Below are 19,525 nucleotides of genomic sequence, written 5' to 3'. Positions count from 1 at the left end.
ATCTAGAAGACATAGACATATCATTACATACAGTATAGAACACCATATAGAAGACATAGACATATCATTACATACAGTATAGAACACCATATAGAAGACATAGACATATCATTACATACAGTATAGAACATCATCTAGAAGACATAGACATATCATTACATACAGTATAGAACACCATCTAGAAGACATAGACATATCATTACATACAGTATAGAACACCATCTAGAAGACATAGACGTATCATTACATACAGTATAGAACACCATATAGAAGACATAGACATATCATTACATACAGTATAGAACACCATCTAGACGTCATAGACATATCATTACATAGAGTATAGAACACCATATAGAAGACATAGACATATCATTACATACAGTATAGAACACCATATAGAAGACATAGACATATCATTACATACAGTATAGAACACCATCTAGAAGACATAGACATATCACTACATACAGTATAGAACACCATATAGAAGACATAGACATATCAATACATACAGTATAGAACACCATCTAGAAGTCATAGACATATCATTACATAGAGTATAGAACACCATATAGAAGACATAGACATATCATTACATACAGTATAGAACACCATATAGAAGACATAGACATATCATTGCATACAGTATAGAACACCATATAGAAGACATAGACATATCATTACATACAGTATAGAACACCACATAGAAGACATAGACATATCATTACATACAGTATAGAACACCATATAGAAGACATAGACATATCATTACATAGAGTATAGAAGACATAGACATATCATTACATACAGTATAGAACACCATATAGAAGACATAGACATATCATTACATAGAGTATAGAAGACATAGACATATCATTACATACAGTATAGAACACCTCTAGAAGACATAGACATATCATTACATACAGTATAGAACACCATATAGAAGACATAGACATATCATTACATAGAGTATAGAAGACCATATAGAAGACATAGACATATCATGACATACAGTATAGAACACCATATAGAAGACATAGACATATCATTACATACAGTATAGAACACCCTCTAGAAGACATAGACATATCATTACATACAGTATAGAACACCATATAGAAGACATAGACATATCATTACATAGAGTATAGAACACCATCTAGAAGACATAGACATATCATTACATACAGTATAGAACACCATCTAGAAGACATAGACATATCATTACATACAGTATAGAACACCATCTAGAAGACATAGACATATCATTACATACAGTATAGAACACCATCTAGAAGACATAGACATATCATTACATACAGTATAGAACACCATATAGAAGACATAGACATATCATTACATACAGTATAGAACACCATCTAGAAGACATAGACATATCATTACATACAGTATAGAACACCATCTAGAAGACATAGACATATCATTACATACAGTATAGAACACCATATAGAAGACATAGACATATCATTACATACAGTATAGAACACCATCTAGAAGACATAGACATATCATTACATACAGTATAGAACACCATATAGAAGACATAGACATATCATTACATAGAGTATAGAACACCATATAGAAGACATAGACATATCATTACATACAGTATAGAACACCATATGGAAGACATAGACATATCATTACATACAGTATAGAACACCATATAGAAGACATAGACATATCATTACATAGAGTATAGAACACCATATAGAAGACATGGACATATCATTACATACAGTATAGAACACCATCTAGAAGACATAGACATATCATTACATAGAGTATATCATAGATGCCATGTATAAATCCTTCCTTTATATTTCCTGTAACACTTTCCATTCCAGTAGCCTTATTACTGGCTAGGGTTACTGCTGCTAGTACAGTGGAAGAATGAGGCATCACAGTACTTTTACACCACTGGACTAACAGGAATAATTACACACCAATAAACACACTGTAATGTAAAGTGTTACATCATTCTCAATGATCAGTCAATACATACGGTATTCATTTCAGCTACAGTACATTGTATCCATTTCAATTCCCCCCTCCCCCATTGTAGCTAATTATCTATAACACATTGTAGAGTTTTACAACCACGTATTAGTTATTATGGAAGGTTATAGTTAGTGTCATAGCACGTAAGTTTAAGGCATTACACAATTCATTAAAAGCATTATACATATGTACTTCATAGAAACTGTTACCCTTCATATATTCTAACCACTGTATTTAATGTATTCCATATTAAGGGCCCTAACCTAGGAACACAAATCTTTGTCTCTATTAACATTGTGTACAACCCCTCCCTCCTCTCTCTCTCTCTCTCTCTCTCTCTCTCTCTCTCTCTCTCTCTCTCTCTCTCTCTCTCTCTCTCTCTCTCTCTCTCTCTCTCTCTCTCTCTCCCTCTAACCCCTCCCTCCCTCTAACCCCACCCCTCTGGCAGAACCAGGAAGTCCCTCCCCTCCACAAACTCTCTTCTGTGGAAACGAAATTTATCTGATTCTCTGTGTCGTCTGTCTGTGTGAGAGTGAACAACCGTCCAAATGGCTCAGCAGGGAGTTCTGCTGGACCAGGACCAGTTCTGTTGTTCTGTCTGTCTTGATCTACTGAAGGAGCCGGTCACCATCCACTGTGGACACAGTTACTGTAGAAGCTGTATTGAGGGCTGCTGGGATCAGGATGTTCTGAAAGGTGTCTATAGCTGTCCTCAGTGCAGAGAGACCTTCACTCCAAGGCCTACTCTGAGGAAAAATAACATGTTGGCTGAGTTGGTGGAGGAACTGAAGAAGACAGGACTCCAGGCTGCTCCCCCTCCTGCTCTGTGCTATGCTGGACCTGGAGATGTGGCGTGTGATTTCTGCACTGGGACCAGAAAGCAGAAAGCCCTCATGTCCTGTCTGGCGTGTCTGGCCTCTTACTGTGAGATTCACCTCCAACCTCACTATGAATTTCCTGCTTTCAAGAAGCACAAGCTGGTCAAAGCCACCGCACAACTACAGGAGAAGATCTGCTCTCATCATGACAAACTGCTGGAGGTTTTCTGTCGTACCGATCAGCAGTGTATCTGTATGCTGTGTACAATGGATGAACATAAAGGCCATGATACAGTGTCAGCTGCAGCAGAGAGGACTGAGAAACAGGTAAGACCAGAACTACTTGTTGGTGACTGTCTGATAAACAAATAATTAAAGATACAGTAGGAACTAAGTCTGTTTGAATATGAGAGAAATCAAATGAAATTGATCCTCATCAGAACAAATATGAACACAAACCTTGAGTATATTGAGTTTGATCCAAATGTATCACCATTTTCTAAAGTCAAACACTATTATCATTCTGAATGCCCTTTTATAAGTCCAAAGTTCAGCCTTAACCCTTTGATACGTGTACGCCTTCCATAAAAACTATAATCTTTCACATAGCAAGATAAACAAGTATAATATTGGAAAGTGACTTCCTCAAGATTATATACCTTCCTCTCTATGTGCACTATGTCCCATTACTATACTATTGATCTACTGGACAAATAAAGCTTGATAGCTCATTGAAGAGTGATTCTCCACAGAGGCAGCTGGGGATGAGTCAGCAGAAGGTCCAGCAGAGATTCCAGGAGAGAGAGAAGAAGCTGAAGGAGCTCCAACAGGCTGTGGAGTCTCTCAAGGTGAGTATTGTTGACCAGAGGAGACACACCATTTCACTTCTCTCCTCCAGTCAGAGAGAGAGAGAGAGGGGCCCGTCTCCAATCCCACTGGCTCCACTGTTGGGAACAGGCTGTCTGGACCCCTTTCAGAGAATAGACTGCTTAATGTATCCGGTGGGATATGAACCCGGGTCTACTGAGGAGAGAAACCAACATCTTGACTGTTTCACCAAGAGGTCATTCCCCATTAGGCTGACACTGATTTTGATGTCGCAAGAGGGGTTACCTCATCACATAACCTTGAGTAACCATGAAAGACTCAAGTCCCCTATACATTAAATGGAGCTCTCTCTCAATTTAATTCAAAGGGCTTTATTGGCATGGGAAACATATATGTTTACATTGCGAAAGCAAGTGAAATAGATAATAAACAATCAGAAATTAAAAGTAAACATTACACTCACAAAAGTTCCAAAGGAATAGAGACATTTCAAATGTTATAATTCAAGTGCAAACAGAGTGAGCCATTCGCCAGACCGAGTTCAGGAGGTGAAATGGAAATGAATGAGGGAGAGTTAAGTGAGGTAGAAGGTGTGGTGATGAGCTCAGAACCAGAGCCTGGCATCAATGGACATGATAAAGAAGAATCTGGTGCAGTAGGAGTTACATTGTAGGAGAAAGTGGATCCATACCTTTTGGCTTATCCATTTGTGGTTTCAGGGTGGGTGGGAAAGGAGGTGGGTGCAGTTGAATCAGTGAAGGTAACCTGTAGTGGACTTGGGATATTTGTTTGTGTTTCTTCTGACCAGAGGGAGTGGGCGCTCCGTGTCACGCAACTTGGGTCAAGATCTGTTTCTTGCTTTGCTCTTAGGAACAGGGCACCATTGAAAGGAGTGATTTCTGGGATAGCGTTAAGTGTAGAAGTGGAGCAATTAAGGTTGAAGACTGCTGGTGTTTGTGATTCCCGCCGTTTGGTGCAACACAGACCCGGTGGTGAGCGTGGTGAAACAGAGGAGTCAGTCTTTTTGAGTTATGAGTCTTTAACAGAGAAAGTCATGTTATGATATATCAGTTATCTTGATTCGAGCTTTTGTGCCAAATCCATAAATTCAGGTGCAACGTTTATGGTCATTTCGCAGCAGTTTGTGGGAGCGAAATTCCAAGATGTTTTATGTGTGTGGAAGAGAATGGGATAAAGGATTGTTCTGGTGAATAAAGTTTGTGCCGAATTCACTGTGCTGTTTCAGGTGCAACATTTATGGTCATGTTGCAGCAGTTTGTAGGAGGGAGATTCCAAGATGTGGGAATTGTGCAGGAGGGGATAGAGGATTGTGTAGTTTCGGTGGATAAAGTTATGTGTGTCAACTGTTGGGATGCCCATGTTGCTGGGGATCGGAAGTGTCCGGTGCGAGAGAGGCAGGTTGAGGTGGCTAGAGTCAGAGTAGTGCAGAAGGTGTCGTATGCTGAGGCAGTGAAGAAAGTAGAGGAGGATGGGTCAAGGGTGAGAGATCCTGAGAGGATCCCTGAGGATCCCTGTGAGTAGTAGATCTGTGCCAGCACAGAGGGATAGGCCAACGAGTGATATATGCTTCAGTAAAGTTAGCTTCTTAGCGTTCATAGCAATGGTTATCAACTGTACCGCAGAAATGGAAATTAAATCACAGAAAATAGATATTGTGGTGGCAGCTGCAGAGAAGTATTTGACTTCAGAAGAGTTACAGGGTGTGTTGAGTGGTGGTGTCCCGTCCTCCCAGGCCGTTGGCATGGTGCAGGAGCAGATAGGGTCAAAGTAGTGGAATGGGGTAGTGGGTATTTAATGAGTGTAGGGTTAGTTGGAAAGGTGTTTTTTGTATTATTATAATTTCCCCTTTTCCCATTTTGTATCACAAAGTATAATGGATTTATATTATAGTCCAGTTGGGGGCGGTAATGCAACATATTGGATGCCAACCGCCGTTAAACTCCAAAGAAGAAGAACCGTTATATTATGGCTATGTACAGTGTTGTAACGATGTCTCTGTCTCTCCCATTCATTAACTTTCACGGTAGTTGGTTGTGTGGGTCTCTGGTTATGAATAGGGTGCTGACAGACAATTGTTGATGGATATTTATAGAGCTCTGATCAGGACGCCAACTGATTACGGGTGTATAGTTTATCGAACAAGGCAAAACTTGGCTTCAGAAGCTGTACAGAATCCAGTATAAAGCTTTAAGGATATGTATTGGTACATTTAAATCAACATCTGTATGTGCCTTACTGGTGGAGGCAGGAGAGATGCCTTTGGATATACAGCGTAAAAAATGGTCATTATCTTATTGGGTTGAAAGGCTGTGAGGTTGAGCATCCCACTGCTACTGTTCTAGATGACTGTTGGGAATATACTAGTAGACAAGGCAGTGGTTTTGGTTGGACAGTTGGAAAGCTTGCTGATGAGAGTGGTTTGAGGGAGTTGGAGGTTGGCCCTTCTGTGGTGATAGGGGATGTTCCTCCATGGTTACTCCCAGACCCTGTTGTTGATCTAACCTTGGTAGAGAAAAGGAAAGATTGGTTTGAAGTCAGTGATATAGTGAAACTGGTTGACAATTACATTGGTAGAAGTTTTTATGCTTTTCTACCACTTTTCACAGATGGATCCAAGGACCCAAATAGTGGGCTCACAGGAGCAGGCGTTTACGTTCCTGAATTTGATGTGCAGATATGTAGAAGACTAACAGATGAACTGTCAGTATACTCAGTTGAACTGTTGGTGATAATAGTTGCCCTCCAGTGGGTGGAGGACGTACAACCTGTTAGAATTATAGTATGGTCAGATTCTCTGTCTGTATTGAATAGTTTATCATCTGGTAAATCTAATAGGAGTGACCTGCTATTGGAGGTATTCATGTTATTATGGAGAATTGAGAGAATGGGTTTAGTGGTGAGATTCTGCTGGGTACCAGCACATTCGGGTGTGGAAGGGAATGAAATTGTAGACCAGTTAGCTAAAAGATCTTTGAAACTAGATATAATTTATATTAATGTTCCACTGGGTAGAGGTGAGGCCAAATGTAAGATCAGAGCCATTTTGATAGATGTGTGGCAGAAGAGATGGTACTCTGAGCACAAGGGCCGGCATTTATATGAATAGTTTACAGTTTTACAGAAAGGTCGATGGACCAAGATTCAAAAGTCAGATTAGGAAGGAAGAGGTGGTGTTTACTTGATTGCGCGTAGGACATTGTACATTGAACTCGTCATTACATCTGGTTGGCAAGCATGGGAATGGTTTGTGTCTGGAAGGTACGGTCGATGAAACGGTGGAGCATGTGTTGTTATATTGTTGTAAGTATGTTGAAGAGAGGGAAAGATTGAAGTGTAGGGTCATTGAGGTTGGATGGGGTTGGGGGTGTTTGGAAGGGATTTTGGGGATGGGGGAGGGTCTATTAGAAGTTAGTAGGGCTCTTCTTTATTTTCTCAGAAGTAATGAGTTAGGTAGGAGGATTTAGAAATGTTGGAAACCGTGATTGACCACACACTCCAGCACAGTAGGTGGCGGCATGCACCTTTAACGTTGGTTTGTGGACCGCCATTATATCATAGAAGAAGAAGTTGGTTGTGTGAGAGACTTTGTGGTTCGTGAGGAGGGCTACTATTCTTTTTTCTTTTGGTTCTTGCGTATTTTATGAATGTATTTCCTCATGGTTTGAGGGTTTGTTTATTGGTTTCCACTGTTTATCGTTTAGAGTTGAGGGGGGAGTAGGGGTAGTTTGTTAGGGCGGCGTGATGGCCTCAACCGAGTGGAGAAGAAACGCTGTCGCTTCGGGTCCGTTCCGGAGAAAGGTGTGGAGGAAGTTTTGCTCATGGTCGGCGAACAGGTTGGAGCGGAACATCTGGACTCTGCATCCAGAATGAACAAGGCGGTGGTTGTGTTAATGAAAAAGGTTTGTCTTGTTGTGAGGGGTGTGTTGGTGCAGATGTCGCCTCTTTCGATAAGAGTTGTGGTGGCTAATCTGCCTCCGTTTATTGCTTCCGAACAGACCCCAAGTAGTTGGTTAGTTTTGGTAAATTTGCAAGTGGTTTCCGTGTGCTCTCGGCTGGGTGCCAAGCGGAATCCGTTAAACATGTCTCTTTTCGTAGACAAGTGTTTGTTTCTTACCAAACTTCAAGGTTACACAGGGGAGGGGTGGAACACAGGGTTTGCTAGCACAGATAGTTTTGGGTGTTTCTAGTGTGGGGATCATCAGTTATAGGCTACAAGCAGCAATATGATTGATAGGTAGGACAGGTATTGAACCCAAATAATCCCTACTCAGATGCGCTAACCTCAACCCTAGTAAACATGCATTATAAAAACCTTCTATATAAAATGATCTCATATTGGGAGTAAATAGCCTCTGAATAGAAAAGAAAAAACACTGCATCTTCCAGCCCACCAATAAATTACATAATGCAACCTTGGCGGTGAGCATATTTACCTCAACATGCCCTTCGCTTGCCTGAGAAGGCAGAGTGCTCGATGCTGGTTGATGAATTTGACAATTAATGTACTAGGAAAATATGTTTTTGTCGACCAGAGGTGACTGAATTAATGTTTAGGCTTATTGATAATCATTATAGTAATGAAGTATAATTTCAAAACATGAAAGTTGTCAAGTGGTGGTGGTACCAGGAGGGAGGAGAGTAGAGCAGGGTCAAGTGGTGGTGGTACCAGGAGGGAGGAGAGTAGAGCAGGGTCAAGTGGTGGTGGTACCAGGAGGGATGAGAGTAGAGCAGGGTCAAGTGGTGGTGGTACCAGGAAGGAGGAGAGTAGAGCAGGGTCAAGTGGTGGTGGTACCAGGAGGGAGGAGAGTAGAGCAGGGTCAAGTGGTGGTGGTACCAGGAGGGAGGAGAGTAGAGCAGGGTCAAGTGGTGGTGGTACCAGGAGGGAGGAGAGTAGAGCAGGGTCAAGTGGTGGTGGTACCAGGAGGGAGGAGAGTAGAGCAGGGTCAAGTGGTGGTGGTACCAGGAGGGAGGAGAGTAGAGCAGGGTCAAGTGGTGGTGGTACCAGGAGGGAGGAGAGTAGAGCAGGGTCAAGTGGTGGTGGTACCAGGAGGGAGGAGAGTAGAGCAGGGTCAAGTGGTGGTGGTACCAGGAAGGAGGAGAGTAGAGCAGGGTCAAGTGGTGGTGGTACCAGGAAGGAGGAGAGTAGAGCAGGGTCAAGTGGTGGTGGTGGTACCAGGAAGGAGGAGAGTAGAGCAGGGTCAAGTGGTGGTGGTACCAGGAAGGAGGAGAGTAGAGCAGGGTCAAGTGGTGGTGGTACCAGGAGGGAGGGGAGTAGAGCAGGGTCAAGTGGTGGTGGTACCAGGAAGGAGGAGAGTAGAGCAGGGTCAAGTGTTGGTGGTACCAGGAAGGAGGAGAGTAGAGCAGGGTCAAGTGGTGGTGGTACCAGGAAGGAGGAGAGTAGAGCAGGGTCAAGTGGTGGTGGTACCAGGAAGGAGGAGAGTAGAGCAGGGTCAAGTGGTGGTGGTACCAGGAAGGAGGAGAGTAGAGCAGGGTCAAGTGGTGGTGGTACCAGGAAGGAGGAGAGTAGAGCAGGGTCAAGTGGTGGTGCGCAGGCCGTGGAGAAAGCGGTGGTGGGGAGGGTTGCAGCTGGGCTACATGAGCTGAGGCAGGTTTCTGTAGTAACAGAGACTCCGGTGGGCGAAGGCTTGGTGGGCTCATCCCAGGAAATATTGCCTGTCATTGGGGAAGAGGCTCTGATCAGGGGGGAAGTGCAGGGGGGCAGAGACTGGGGAGGAGGAGGACGGTACCATGCCAATGGAGGAGGAGGAAGAGGAAGAGGGGGGAGGTGAGTCTGCGGGAGCGGAGGACAAGGCGTCTCGTTTTCAGACGGCTCATTGGATCCAGAGCTGACAGCCAGTCAGGCTGAGGGCCCAGTATATACGGTGAGAGAACTTTCTAGGTTCCTGATGGAGACTAAAGGGGAAAAAGAAGGTTCTGCTGGAGTCTTATTTGATTGATCCTGGAAGGTTTGTAAGGTAAGTACAACACGTGATGAAGAATGAGGGGTTTAGTGTCCTCTCACCCAGGAAGCGGTATAGGCTGAGAAAATGGGTCATGGGTTCTTAAGGGCATGTCTTCAGAATCTGCTTAAATTGATGGTTTTTTCTGGCATGGTGGCTTTATGGGCTTCTCTACTGGTTTCTGATTGTGGTGATTTCCCTCCCACCTCTTATGGAGATTTCACGGTTAGACTTCCTTAACATGAACGGCGGCAGAGACTGGGGGAATATGTCAAACAAAAACATTTAAACGTGATTATTTTAGCAAGAGACACACAGTGATGTGATTAATGAAGTGTATTGGGGGTCTGGTGTAAGGGGGCGCAGGTGCTGAGCCATGGCACAAATCTTAGTGCAGGGGTAGCAAAAGAGGTGTGTAAGGGTAGGTTGTTAGTGGTTATTGCCAAAATCAATGCCCTTGTCTTTGCTTTCCAAAATGTGTCTGCACCTAGTACAGGGCTCAGTTCTCTGTTTCACCAGGGCCCAGGCAGGTGTCCTATTGGAAATTCCATGTAAAGCTCTTCCAAGATGTCACTTTTTTGCTCAAGCTTCCAAGGCTTTTGGCAGAGGTGGGGACAGCAGAAGGGGGAGTAACTTCTGTTGTGGGGGAGAGGAGGGAGCCTGATGGGTCCGTAACTTCTGTTGTGGGGAGATGAGGGAGCCTGATGGGTGGGTAACTTCTGTTGTGGGGAGATGAGGGAGCCTGATGGGTGGGTAACTTCTGTTGTGGGGGAGATGAGGGAGCCTGATGCGTGGGTAACTTCTGTTGTGGGGAGATGAGGGAGCCTGATGGGTGGGTAACTTCTGTTGTGGGGAGATGAGGGAGCCTGATGGGTGGGTAACTTCTGTTGTGGGGGAGATGAGGGAGCCTGATGGGTGGGTAACTTCTGTTGTGGGGAGATGAGGGAGCCTGATGGGTGGGTAACTTCTGTTGTGGGGAGATGAGGGAGCCTGATGGGTGGGTAACTTCTGTTGTGGGGAGATGAGGGAGCCTGATGGGTGGGTAACTTCTGTTGTGGGGAGATGAGGGAGCCTGATGGGTGGGTAACTTCTGTTGCGGGGGAGATGAGGGAGCCTGATGGGTGGGTAACTTCTGTTGTGGGGAGATGAGGGAGCCTGATGGGTGGGTAACTTCTGTTGTGAGGAGATGAGGCTGCGGCTGTGGAGTTGTACTCTGATTTATAGAGGGCAGAACTCTGTGATCCTGGGTTTTCTCAGGTTCTGCTCACAGACCTTTCCAAACTCTCTCTGTCACAGAGAAATCAAATAGACATTTCCCTGGCCTTTCACAAACTCTCAGCTGCCGTCTCTCAGACGGTCTGCCTGTGGATTTTTATAAAAAGTTCTGGGGAATTATTGGACAGGACGTGTGTTGCTACTGTACCGTACGGAGGTGGGCGGGAGGGAACCAGCATGTGCTCTGTTGAGGAGGGCTGGTGGTTTGGGGCTGGATCAGCAGCTCTTCATCATGCGGCCGGAGAGACTCAATACAGCAGGGGTCTCTGATTTCTATGCTGCAGTACTGAGGGCTGGAGCAGCCTGAGGAGGGGCCACCACCGTTTCCACCACTGCAAGGGACAGCAGAGACTGGGGACTGGCAGGAGAGTCCGGAGGACTTACTGACTTTTAACACTCTGAGCTTAGTGGGAGTGAAGGGGCATCAGTGGCAGGGGGTTGTGGGGGCTGAGAGCATGGCAGGGTATAGGTGGAGGGGCTCTATAAGCTCCCAGTGCTGGAAAGGTCAGGGGTCGTCCAGTGGAGGGTATTACATGGAGCCCTGGACACCAATAGCTGGTTGGTTCGGGTTGACCTGGGAGTTGGGGAGGGGTGTCCGTTTTCTGCAATGACAGACTGTTCATCATGTTTTTTCTGTGTTGCCAGGGTAATGCCATTACTGTTGACGCCTTAGGGTTGAGTTTGAGTTGTACAAAATGATCAACAGTGTGGAGATGTTTCAGGAGGTATGGGGGCTCAGGGGGGCTGTCTGTACGGCTGGAAAGGAGGGGTTGGATGGACGGTTGGAATGTGGTGCTGGTTGGTGTATTGTACTGTGGTGTTGGGTACTGGATAATGTGATTGTGTAGAGGTTGTGGTGGCACGCAATGTGCTTTTAGGAGTGGGGGTGTTAGTGTAATGAGGATGGCTCATTAAAGTAAGACAAGTCAGTCTCTCTCTCTCTCTCTTAACAGAGCTCTGCACAGGCAGCAGTGGAGGACAGTGATAAGATCTTTACTGAGCTGATCCGCTCCATTGAGAGAAGGCGCTCTGAGGTGAAGGAGCTGATCAGAGCCCAAGAGAAGGCTCAAGTGAGTCAAGCTGAAGGACTCCTGGAGCAACTGGAGCAGGAGATAGCTGAGCTGAGGAAGAGAAGCACTGAGCTGGAGCAGCTCTCACACACAGAGGATCACATCCATTTCCTCCAGGTAACTCAACTGCCTTGATACATGTGATATGAAACTAAAACTCAATGTGAAACTCTCAATCATTTGATTCTGTTCTCTCTCTCTCTCTCTCTCTCTCTCTCTCTCTCTCTCTCTCTCTCTGTCTCTGTCTCCAGAGTTATCAGTCTCTCTCCGGTACCAGTGTATCTTCAGACTTACCCAGCATCGTTGTCCGTCCTCTTCAGTACTTTGGAGATGTGAGTAAGACTGTGTCTGAACTGAGAGAGAAACTAGAAGACGTCCTTAAAGGAGAATGGACCAAGATCTCCACTACAGGTGTGTTGAAAATAATAAGAACATCAACTTTAGAACATTGAAAGTTCCCTACTAGTCATATACATGTGGAATATGGTACGATGATAACATTCCCTCTCTCTGTGAATGTGTTTGTGTGTCTGTAGTGAATATAGTGGATGTTGTACTGCCTCCAGAGCCCAAGACCAGAGAACAGTTCTTACAATGTGAGTCTCTTTATTCTGAAGTAACTAACAGTCTCTTTTTACTGACACTCCTAACAATCCCTCTAGAAATATATAGCAATAGTAGATCTAATCAAAGACTGGGTATCTATCTGACTCCTCATATTTCTCTGATTTGAACTCTGCTGTGCTCTAATCAAAGACAGGGTAGATACAGTATCTGACTTCACTTATTGTTCTAACTCCCCTCATTGGTCTCTGCTCTGCTCTTCTCCCAGATTCCTGTCGGCTCACACTGGACCCAAACACAGCACACACACTCCTCTCTCTGTCTAAAAGGAACATAAAGGTGACACTTACAGGCCAAGTCCAACCATATCCTGTTCATCCAGACAGATTCACCAAATACTTGACGGTTCTGTGTAGAGAGGGTCTGTCTGGACGCTGTTACTGGGAGGTGGAGTGGAGTGGGGGGTGTATTCATACAGCAGTCTCATATAAAGACATCAGCAGAACAGAGACAGATGGTCCATTTGGATTCAATGACAAGTCCTGGAGTTTAGAGTGTTATAGTGGTAGTTATTGTTTCAGACACAATAATGTTAGGACTGAAGTATCAGGCCCTCAGTCCTCCAGAGTAGGAGTGTACCTGGATCACAAGGCAGGTACTCTGTCCTTCTACAGCGTCTCTGACACAATGACCCTCCTCCACAGAGTCCAGACCACATTCACTCAGCCCCTCTATCCTGGGTTTTATCTCTGTGGTACTGCTGAGCTGGTTAAACTGTAGTAGGGTCCACATAGATACTAGTCATGCTGGTGTAGTCTATAGCTGAGCTGGTTAAACTGTAGTAGGGTCCACATAGATACTAGTCATGCTGGTGTAGTCTATAGCTGAGCTGGTTAAACTGTAGTAGGGTCCACATAGATACTAGTCATGCTGGTGTAGTCTATAGCTGAGCTGGTTAAACTGTAGTAGGGTCCACATAGATACTAGTCATGCTGGTGTAGTCTATAGCTGAGCTGGTTAAACTGTAGTAGGGTCCACATAGATACTAGTCATGCTGGTGTAGTCTATAGCTGAGCTGGTTAAACTGTAGTAGGGTCCACATAGATACTAGTCATGCTGGTGTAGTCTATAGCTGAGCTGGTTAAACTGTAGTAGGGTCCACATAGATACTAGTCATGCTGGTGTAGTCTATAGCTGAGCTGGTTAAACTGTAGTAGGGTCCACATAGATACTAGTCATGCTGGTGTAGTCTATAGCTGAGCTGGTTAAACTGTAGTAGGGTCCACATAGATACTAGTCATGCTGGTGTAGTCTATAGCTGAGCTGGTTAAACTGTAGTAGGGTCCACATAGATACTAGTCATGCTGGTGTAGTCTATAGCTGAGCTGGTTAAACTGTAGTAGGGTCCACATAGATACTAGTCATGCTGGTGTAGTCTATAGCTGAGCTGGTTAAACTGTAGTAGGGTCCACATAGATACTAGTCATGCTGGTGTAGTCTATAGCTGAGCTGGTTAAACTGTAGTAGGGTCCACATAGATACTAGTCATGCTGGTGTAGTCTATAGCTGAGCTGGTTAAACTGTAGTAGGGTCCACATAGATACTAGTCATGCTGGTGTAGTCTATAGCTGAGCTGGTTAAACTGTAGTAGGGTCCACATAGATACTAGTCATGCTGGTGTAGTCTATAGCTGAGCTGGTTAAACTGTAGTAGGGTCCACATAGATACTAGTCATGCTGGTGTAGTCTATAGCTGAGCTGGTTAAACTGTAGTAGGGTCCACATAGATACTAGTCATGCTGGTGTAGTCTATAGCTGAGCTGGTTAAACTGTAGTAGGGTCCACATAGATACTAGTCATGCTGGTGTAGTCTATAGCTGAGCTGGTTAAACTGTAGTAGGGTCCACATAGATACTAGTCATGCTGGTGTAGTCTAAAGCTGAGCTGGTTAAACTGTAGTAGGGTCCACATAGATACTAGTCATGCTGGTGTAGTCTATAGCTGAGCTGGTTAAACTGTAGTAGGGTCCACATAGATACTAGTCATGCTGGTGTAGTCTATAGCTGAGCTGGTTAAACTGTAGTAGGGTCCACATAGATACTAGTCATGCTGGTGTAGTCTATAGCTGAGCTGGTTAAACTGTAGTAGGGTCCACATAGATACTAGTCATGCTGGTGTAGTCTATAGCTGAGCTGGTTAAACTGTATTAGGGTCCACATAGATACTAGTCATGCAGGTGGTGATGGTCCCCAGATATAATACTCTGTTTTTCTGTACAATTATTTTTGTCTGACTGATTTAATCTTCAGAGTGTAATTAAAACGTAATAACATATTTTTATCAAATGCAATGTTTTAATTGGCTACATTTACATTAATCATGATGTTTGCTGTTAATGTATGTTGGTTGTCATTCAGAACCATTGAAATGTTTTCTCAATTGGTTCTCTGTCTCAATGTCATTTTCCTCAGTATCATGGAACAGGTAGTGTTACTTACTTGCTAATTGAACTATATGGGCCCGTTTCCCGGACACAGATGAAGCCTAGTCCTAGACTAAAAAGCATGTTCAATGGAGATGTCCGGGAAACCGGCCCTAAGTTTGGTATAATTTATTCTCCCATACTGCTCAGTCAAGCAACATTAAACCTGTCCAGCAGGTGGTGCTGTTAACCAAACAATAAAAACCCAGCACATATCTTGACTTGCCACTCAGTATATCAGTAATGTTCAGAATTGTACTTTAATATCATTGGAGATTGATGGTCTTTTTAATCCACTATCCAGAGTCAGGAACAGATTAAGTTAGGTCTGCTACTGTTCAGTTATTAAATATGATTCATGGTGATGGGAAATAAAAAATCCATCTAGTAGTAGTTTTCCTTTGCTATTTATTCCAAGGTGTGTCTTTAACTTGTAAATGGATTGTGTTGAAGCTGGCATGTGGTGTGGATGATAGAATAGAGTGAATAGAGGAGAGAAGAGAGGAGGAGAGGAGAACATCATATAGAAGACAGATAAGATAGAGAGAAAATTCATACCCAGGGGCGGCGCACAATTGGCCCAGCGTCGTCCAGGGTAGGGGAGGGAATGGCCGGCAGGGGATGTAGCTCAGTTGGTAGAGCATGGCGTTTGCAACGCCAGGGTTGTGGGTTCGATAAAATAATGTATGTGCTAACTGTAAGTCGCTCTGGATAAGAGCGTCTGCTAAATGACTAAAATGTAAAATGTAAAATGAGTTACTGACTCTGGCCCAAATGACACCCTGTTCCCTACGTAGTGCACTAGGCTACTTCTGACCAGATCTAAAGTAGTCTTCTAGATTTTACATGTTTTCTCCCTGTCGTTAGAAAATGACAATATGGTAATGACTTTAGTGGTTTCCTCCCCCTTTGTTTTTATTGGTTGTGTGTTATGTGTGTTGTTGTGTTAGGTTTTCCCCTGTGTTCCTAATGGAAAATCCATTAACAATGAATCACAAACAAATTATATTCCAGTTGTGTTTTAGACAACTTCATGGTTGACATCCCCCAGTTCTGTTAAGACCCATTGAACTGGGTCACATTCTAAATGGTCACTTGTATTGATAGTCCATACTGGGCCTAACTGGGGTTAACCATACTGGAGGGTTTCTTTTCTGCACACATATTCCCTCATCTCCAGAACTTTACCTGATGTCCCGTCTCTCTCTCTCTCTCTCTCTCTCTCTCTCTCTCTCTCTCTCTCTCTCTCTCTCTCTCTCTCTCTCTCTCTCTCTCTCTCTCTCTCTCTCTCTTCTCTTCTCTCTCTCTTCTTTCTCTCTCTCTCTCTCTCTCTCTCTCTCTCTCTCTCTCTCTCTCTCTCTCTGCCTCTCCTCTCTCTCTCTCTCTCTCTCTCTCTCTCTCTCTCTTCTTTCTCTTTCTCTTTCTCTCTCTCTCTTTCCTCTCTCTCTCTGCCTCTCTCTCTCTCTCTCTCTCTTCTCTCTCTCTCTCTCTTCTCTCTCTCTCTCTCTCTCTCTCTCTCTCTCTCTCTCTCTCTCTCTCTCTCTCTCTCTGTCTCTCTCTCTGTCTCTGTCTTCTCGTCTCTGTCTCTGTCTCTGCTCTCTCTCTCTCTCTCCTCTCTCTCTCTCTCTGCCTCTCTCTCTCCCATCAAACCGTATAGAAAGCAGCCAACCTCAATATGGTTCCATTCCTGTAGTTATCAGGACACATGGGGTGTGGAACTATTATCTCCTTTCTAAGTTTGAACTTGTCCACTTCCCTTCATGGATTTAAAAGGAAATGACTGGTATATGTAAACTCCCTCTACCCCATGCCAACACCAATCCAATGCTTTTACATTTGAGAGGAGTAGTGAAGGAATGATACACTTCAGGAGGAAGGAGAGATTATTGGGACACACCCATGGAGTGATGATAGAGGGATGTGAAAGAGGAGAGAGGTAATGGTTGGACTGGACTTATTTATTCTCTCATTAGACTTATTCTGTTTCAATAACATAACTGCATAACACAAAATAAGTACATTTTAAGGAAGTATCCTTGTATTATAGATTTTATAATCACTTTTGTACTATTTTCACAAGTATGTGGTAGAATTTCACAACTCTTAATACAAAACTCAAAACAGATCATCAAAAAGGCTGTTTTTTTCAAAACTTTAAGCACATTTTCAATTGACTAAGTACAACACACAAATGAAGTATCCTTGTATTATATCTTAATATGTGAAATGCTCACTTCCTCCCATAAGTCATTAGTAGTTGATGTAGGGTTTCATCTGTCAAAAGGTAAATCACACCTGGTGACTTATGAGTTATAAATGTTATTACTGTGGAGTCACCATGATCAGATTACTGTGGTGTGTGTGTGTGTGTTAGTCTTTGATTAGTTTAGTCATCAAGGCTGAGAGGATGTATCTATTTGAAAGGGTGTCCTGCTCTTTGATCAGACCAAATGGTTGTAAAGTCCTCAAGACAATAGAATGGTTGTCAGGCAGTGGAGTCTGGTGGGAGGAGCTATAGCAGGACAGGCTCATTGTGACGTCTGGAATGGAATAAATGGAACTCAGTCAAACATGTGGTTTCATGTGTTTGTGTTTGATACCTTCCATTGATTCCATTCCAGCCATTACAATGAGCCCGTCCTCCTATAGCTCCTCCCACCAGCCTCCTCTGGTGTCAGACCTGCATGGTGCCTCAGGGTCTGTGTAGGAACTGTGAGGTGGGTGTGTTGGGAACATTATTCCCTATTTTTCATAGTTCCACAATCTATTAATAGCCAGAGATGTGAATTAAACATTCTGCCAATCATGGTTATTTTATTTATAACCAGAGAATTGGGCTGATTCAAACAAGACAAACATGCTTATTTTTTAAGTAAGGACATGTGCAAGAAAGGTTACTTGTAAAACTAAAATAACCAACACCCTTTCTTGTGATGGGTTGTAATATATAAAAATATAATAATATATTTCCATTCACATTGTGTGTGTGTGGTCCAATGTGTGAGGGGCTTGTTGTGATCCTGGGGGTAGTGCATTGGTCTGTACACTGACTGTATGCCTTCTTAATATTGAGTTGCATCGGGTGGGGGGCTGTTAAAACTGTTTTGAATGGGGTGTGTTTTGGGGTCTGGGGGTGAAATCAAACAGTGTATTCAAACTGGTTAGGGGTAGACTTAGACCCCCCAGAACATTCACACCTGGTCCTTTGTTGCAGGATTTGTTTTAGACATGTTTGTACATTAATTTCTTACATTTTCATTCCCAGGTTGAATGTCAATAAGAAGTAATATAATTGTGTGTATGACTTTACAATGTCCAGCTACATTATACTACACATAGCTTTATAGGAAGCAGACTTTACAATGTCCAGCTACATTATACTCCACATAGCTTTATAGGAAGCAGACTTTACAATGTCCAGCTACATTATAGTCCACATAGCTTTATAGGAAGCAGACTTTATAATGTCCAGCTACATTATACTCCACATAGCTTTATAGGAAGCAGACTTTACAATGTCCAGCTACATTATACACCACATAGTTTTATAGGAAGCAGACTTTACAATGTCCAGCTACATTATACACCACATAGCTTTATAGGAAGCTTTATAGGAAGCAGACTTTATAATGTCCAGCTATATTATACACCACATAGCTTTTATAGGAAGCAGTTCCTAATCTACTGAAACTTCTTCATGGCCAAATTTGTTTTATTGAATAATTTTGACCCACCCTTGGTTTTTTAATTTATTAAACTTTGAATTCGGCTCTATACTCCAGCATTTTAGAATTGATATTAAATGTTTTATATGAGGCGACAGTACAGAATGTCACCTTTTATTTGAGGGTATTTTCATTAATGTCTGTTTTACTGTTTAGAAATAAATATACTGTATTTATCTGGGCCCTCCATATGTAGGTGTCATAAGTATTTGGACAAATTCACTTATAGTGTATTACACTTTGTCAAAAGTTTAGTATTTGGTCCCATATTCCTAGCAGGCTATGACCTGAGTCGTAGTGGGAGGACCACACACCATATCATCGCGTGACTCCAAGTTTACTTCAAAATGATGGTTATTATATCAATATTTGTGCATAAAGCCGTTTCCACTGCCATTTCTCGCATAATTAATTCTACAGAGGTATTTGCACCCCACTGCATCCACATGTTTCTTTACAATTTATGATCATTTTACATGACTGAAAATGAAAGAAAACTTTTGATTTGACATATTCATCATTCACCACTGTGGCTTCTGAATAGGTCACTGTACATTTATGGAACCTTTAAAACGTTGTAATGTTTTACCACAACCTTATATTTGGTTACACGTCACTATGGCTTCCATCCCTATATACCTCAGTGCATCCATCCAGGACTAACGTCTCCAAACAGATCTAAAAGGCCTCCCCCACCACTCAGACTTTCAAAGAAATTAAAGTTATCTCTGATACTCTGCTGTGCAGTTTGTTGT

General features: G+C 43.2%; 1 protein-coding gene across 1 annotated transcript; it reads left to right on the top strand.

The window, feature by feature from the left end:
• The first annotated feature begins 2,534 nt into the window (after nt 1-2,534).
• LOC311118747 (tripartite motif-containing protein 16-like) lies at nt 2,535-15,435 on the top strand. Its single transcript, XM_084193534.1, has 7 exons — nt 2,535-3,173; nt 3,599-3,694; nt 11,884-12,117; nt 12,252-12,411; nt 12,546-12,596; nt 12,833-14,613; nt 14,800-15,435. The coding sequence occupies exons 1-6, from the start codon at nt 2,577-2,579 to the stop codon at nt 13,342-13,344; spliced, it is 1,650 nt and encodes a 549-aa protein (XP_084049660.1). The 5' UTR covers nt 2,535-2,576; the 3' UTR covers nt 13,345-14,613; nt 14,800-15,435.
• The last annotated feature ends 4,090 nt before the right edge of the window (nt 15,436-19,525 follow it).

The sequence above is a fragment of the Coregonus lavaretus genome (assembly GCF_964263955.1).
Source record: "Coregonus lavaretus genome assembly, contig: HAP1_SCAFFOLD_3174, whole genome shotgun sequence".
In the NCBI taxonomy this organism is placed as follows: Eukaryota; Metazoa; Chordata; class Actinopteri; order Salmoniformes; family Salmonidae; genus Coregonus; species Coregonus lavaretus.
Note: the sequence above shows the minus strand (reverse complement) of the source record. Positions and strands in the feature narration are given on the sequence as shown.

Coding starts and splice junctions, on each gene's coding strand:
- LOC311118747 (XM_084193534.1), top strand. CDS start 2,577: ATGGCTCAGCAGGGAGTTCTGCTGGACCAGGACCAGTTCTGTTGTTCT. Junction 12,412..12,545: donor GACCAAGATCTCCACTACAG/GTGTGTTGAAAA, acceptor TAGTGAATATAG/TGGATGTTGTACTGCCTCCA. Junction 12,597..12,832: donor CAGAGAACAGTTCTTACAAT/GTGAGTCTCTTT, acceptor CTCTTCTCCCAG/ATTCCTGTCGGCTCACACTG.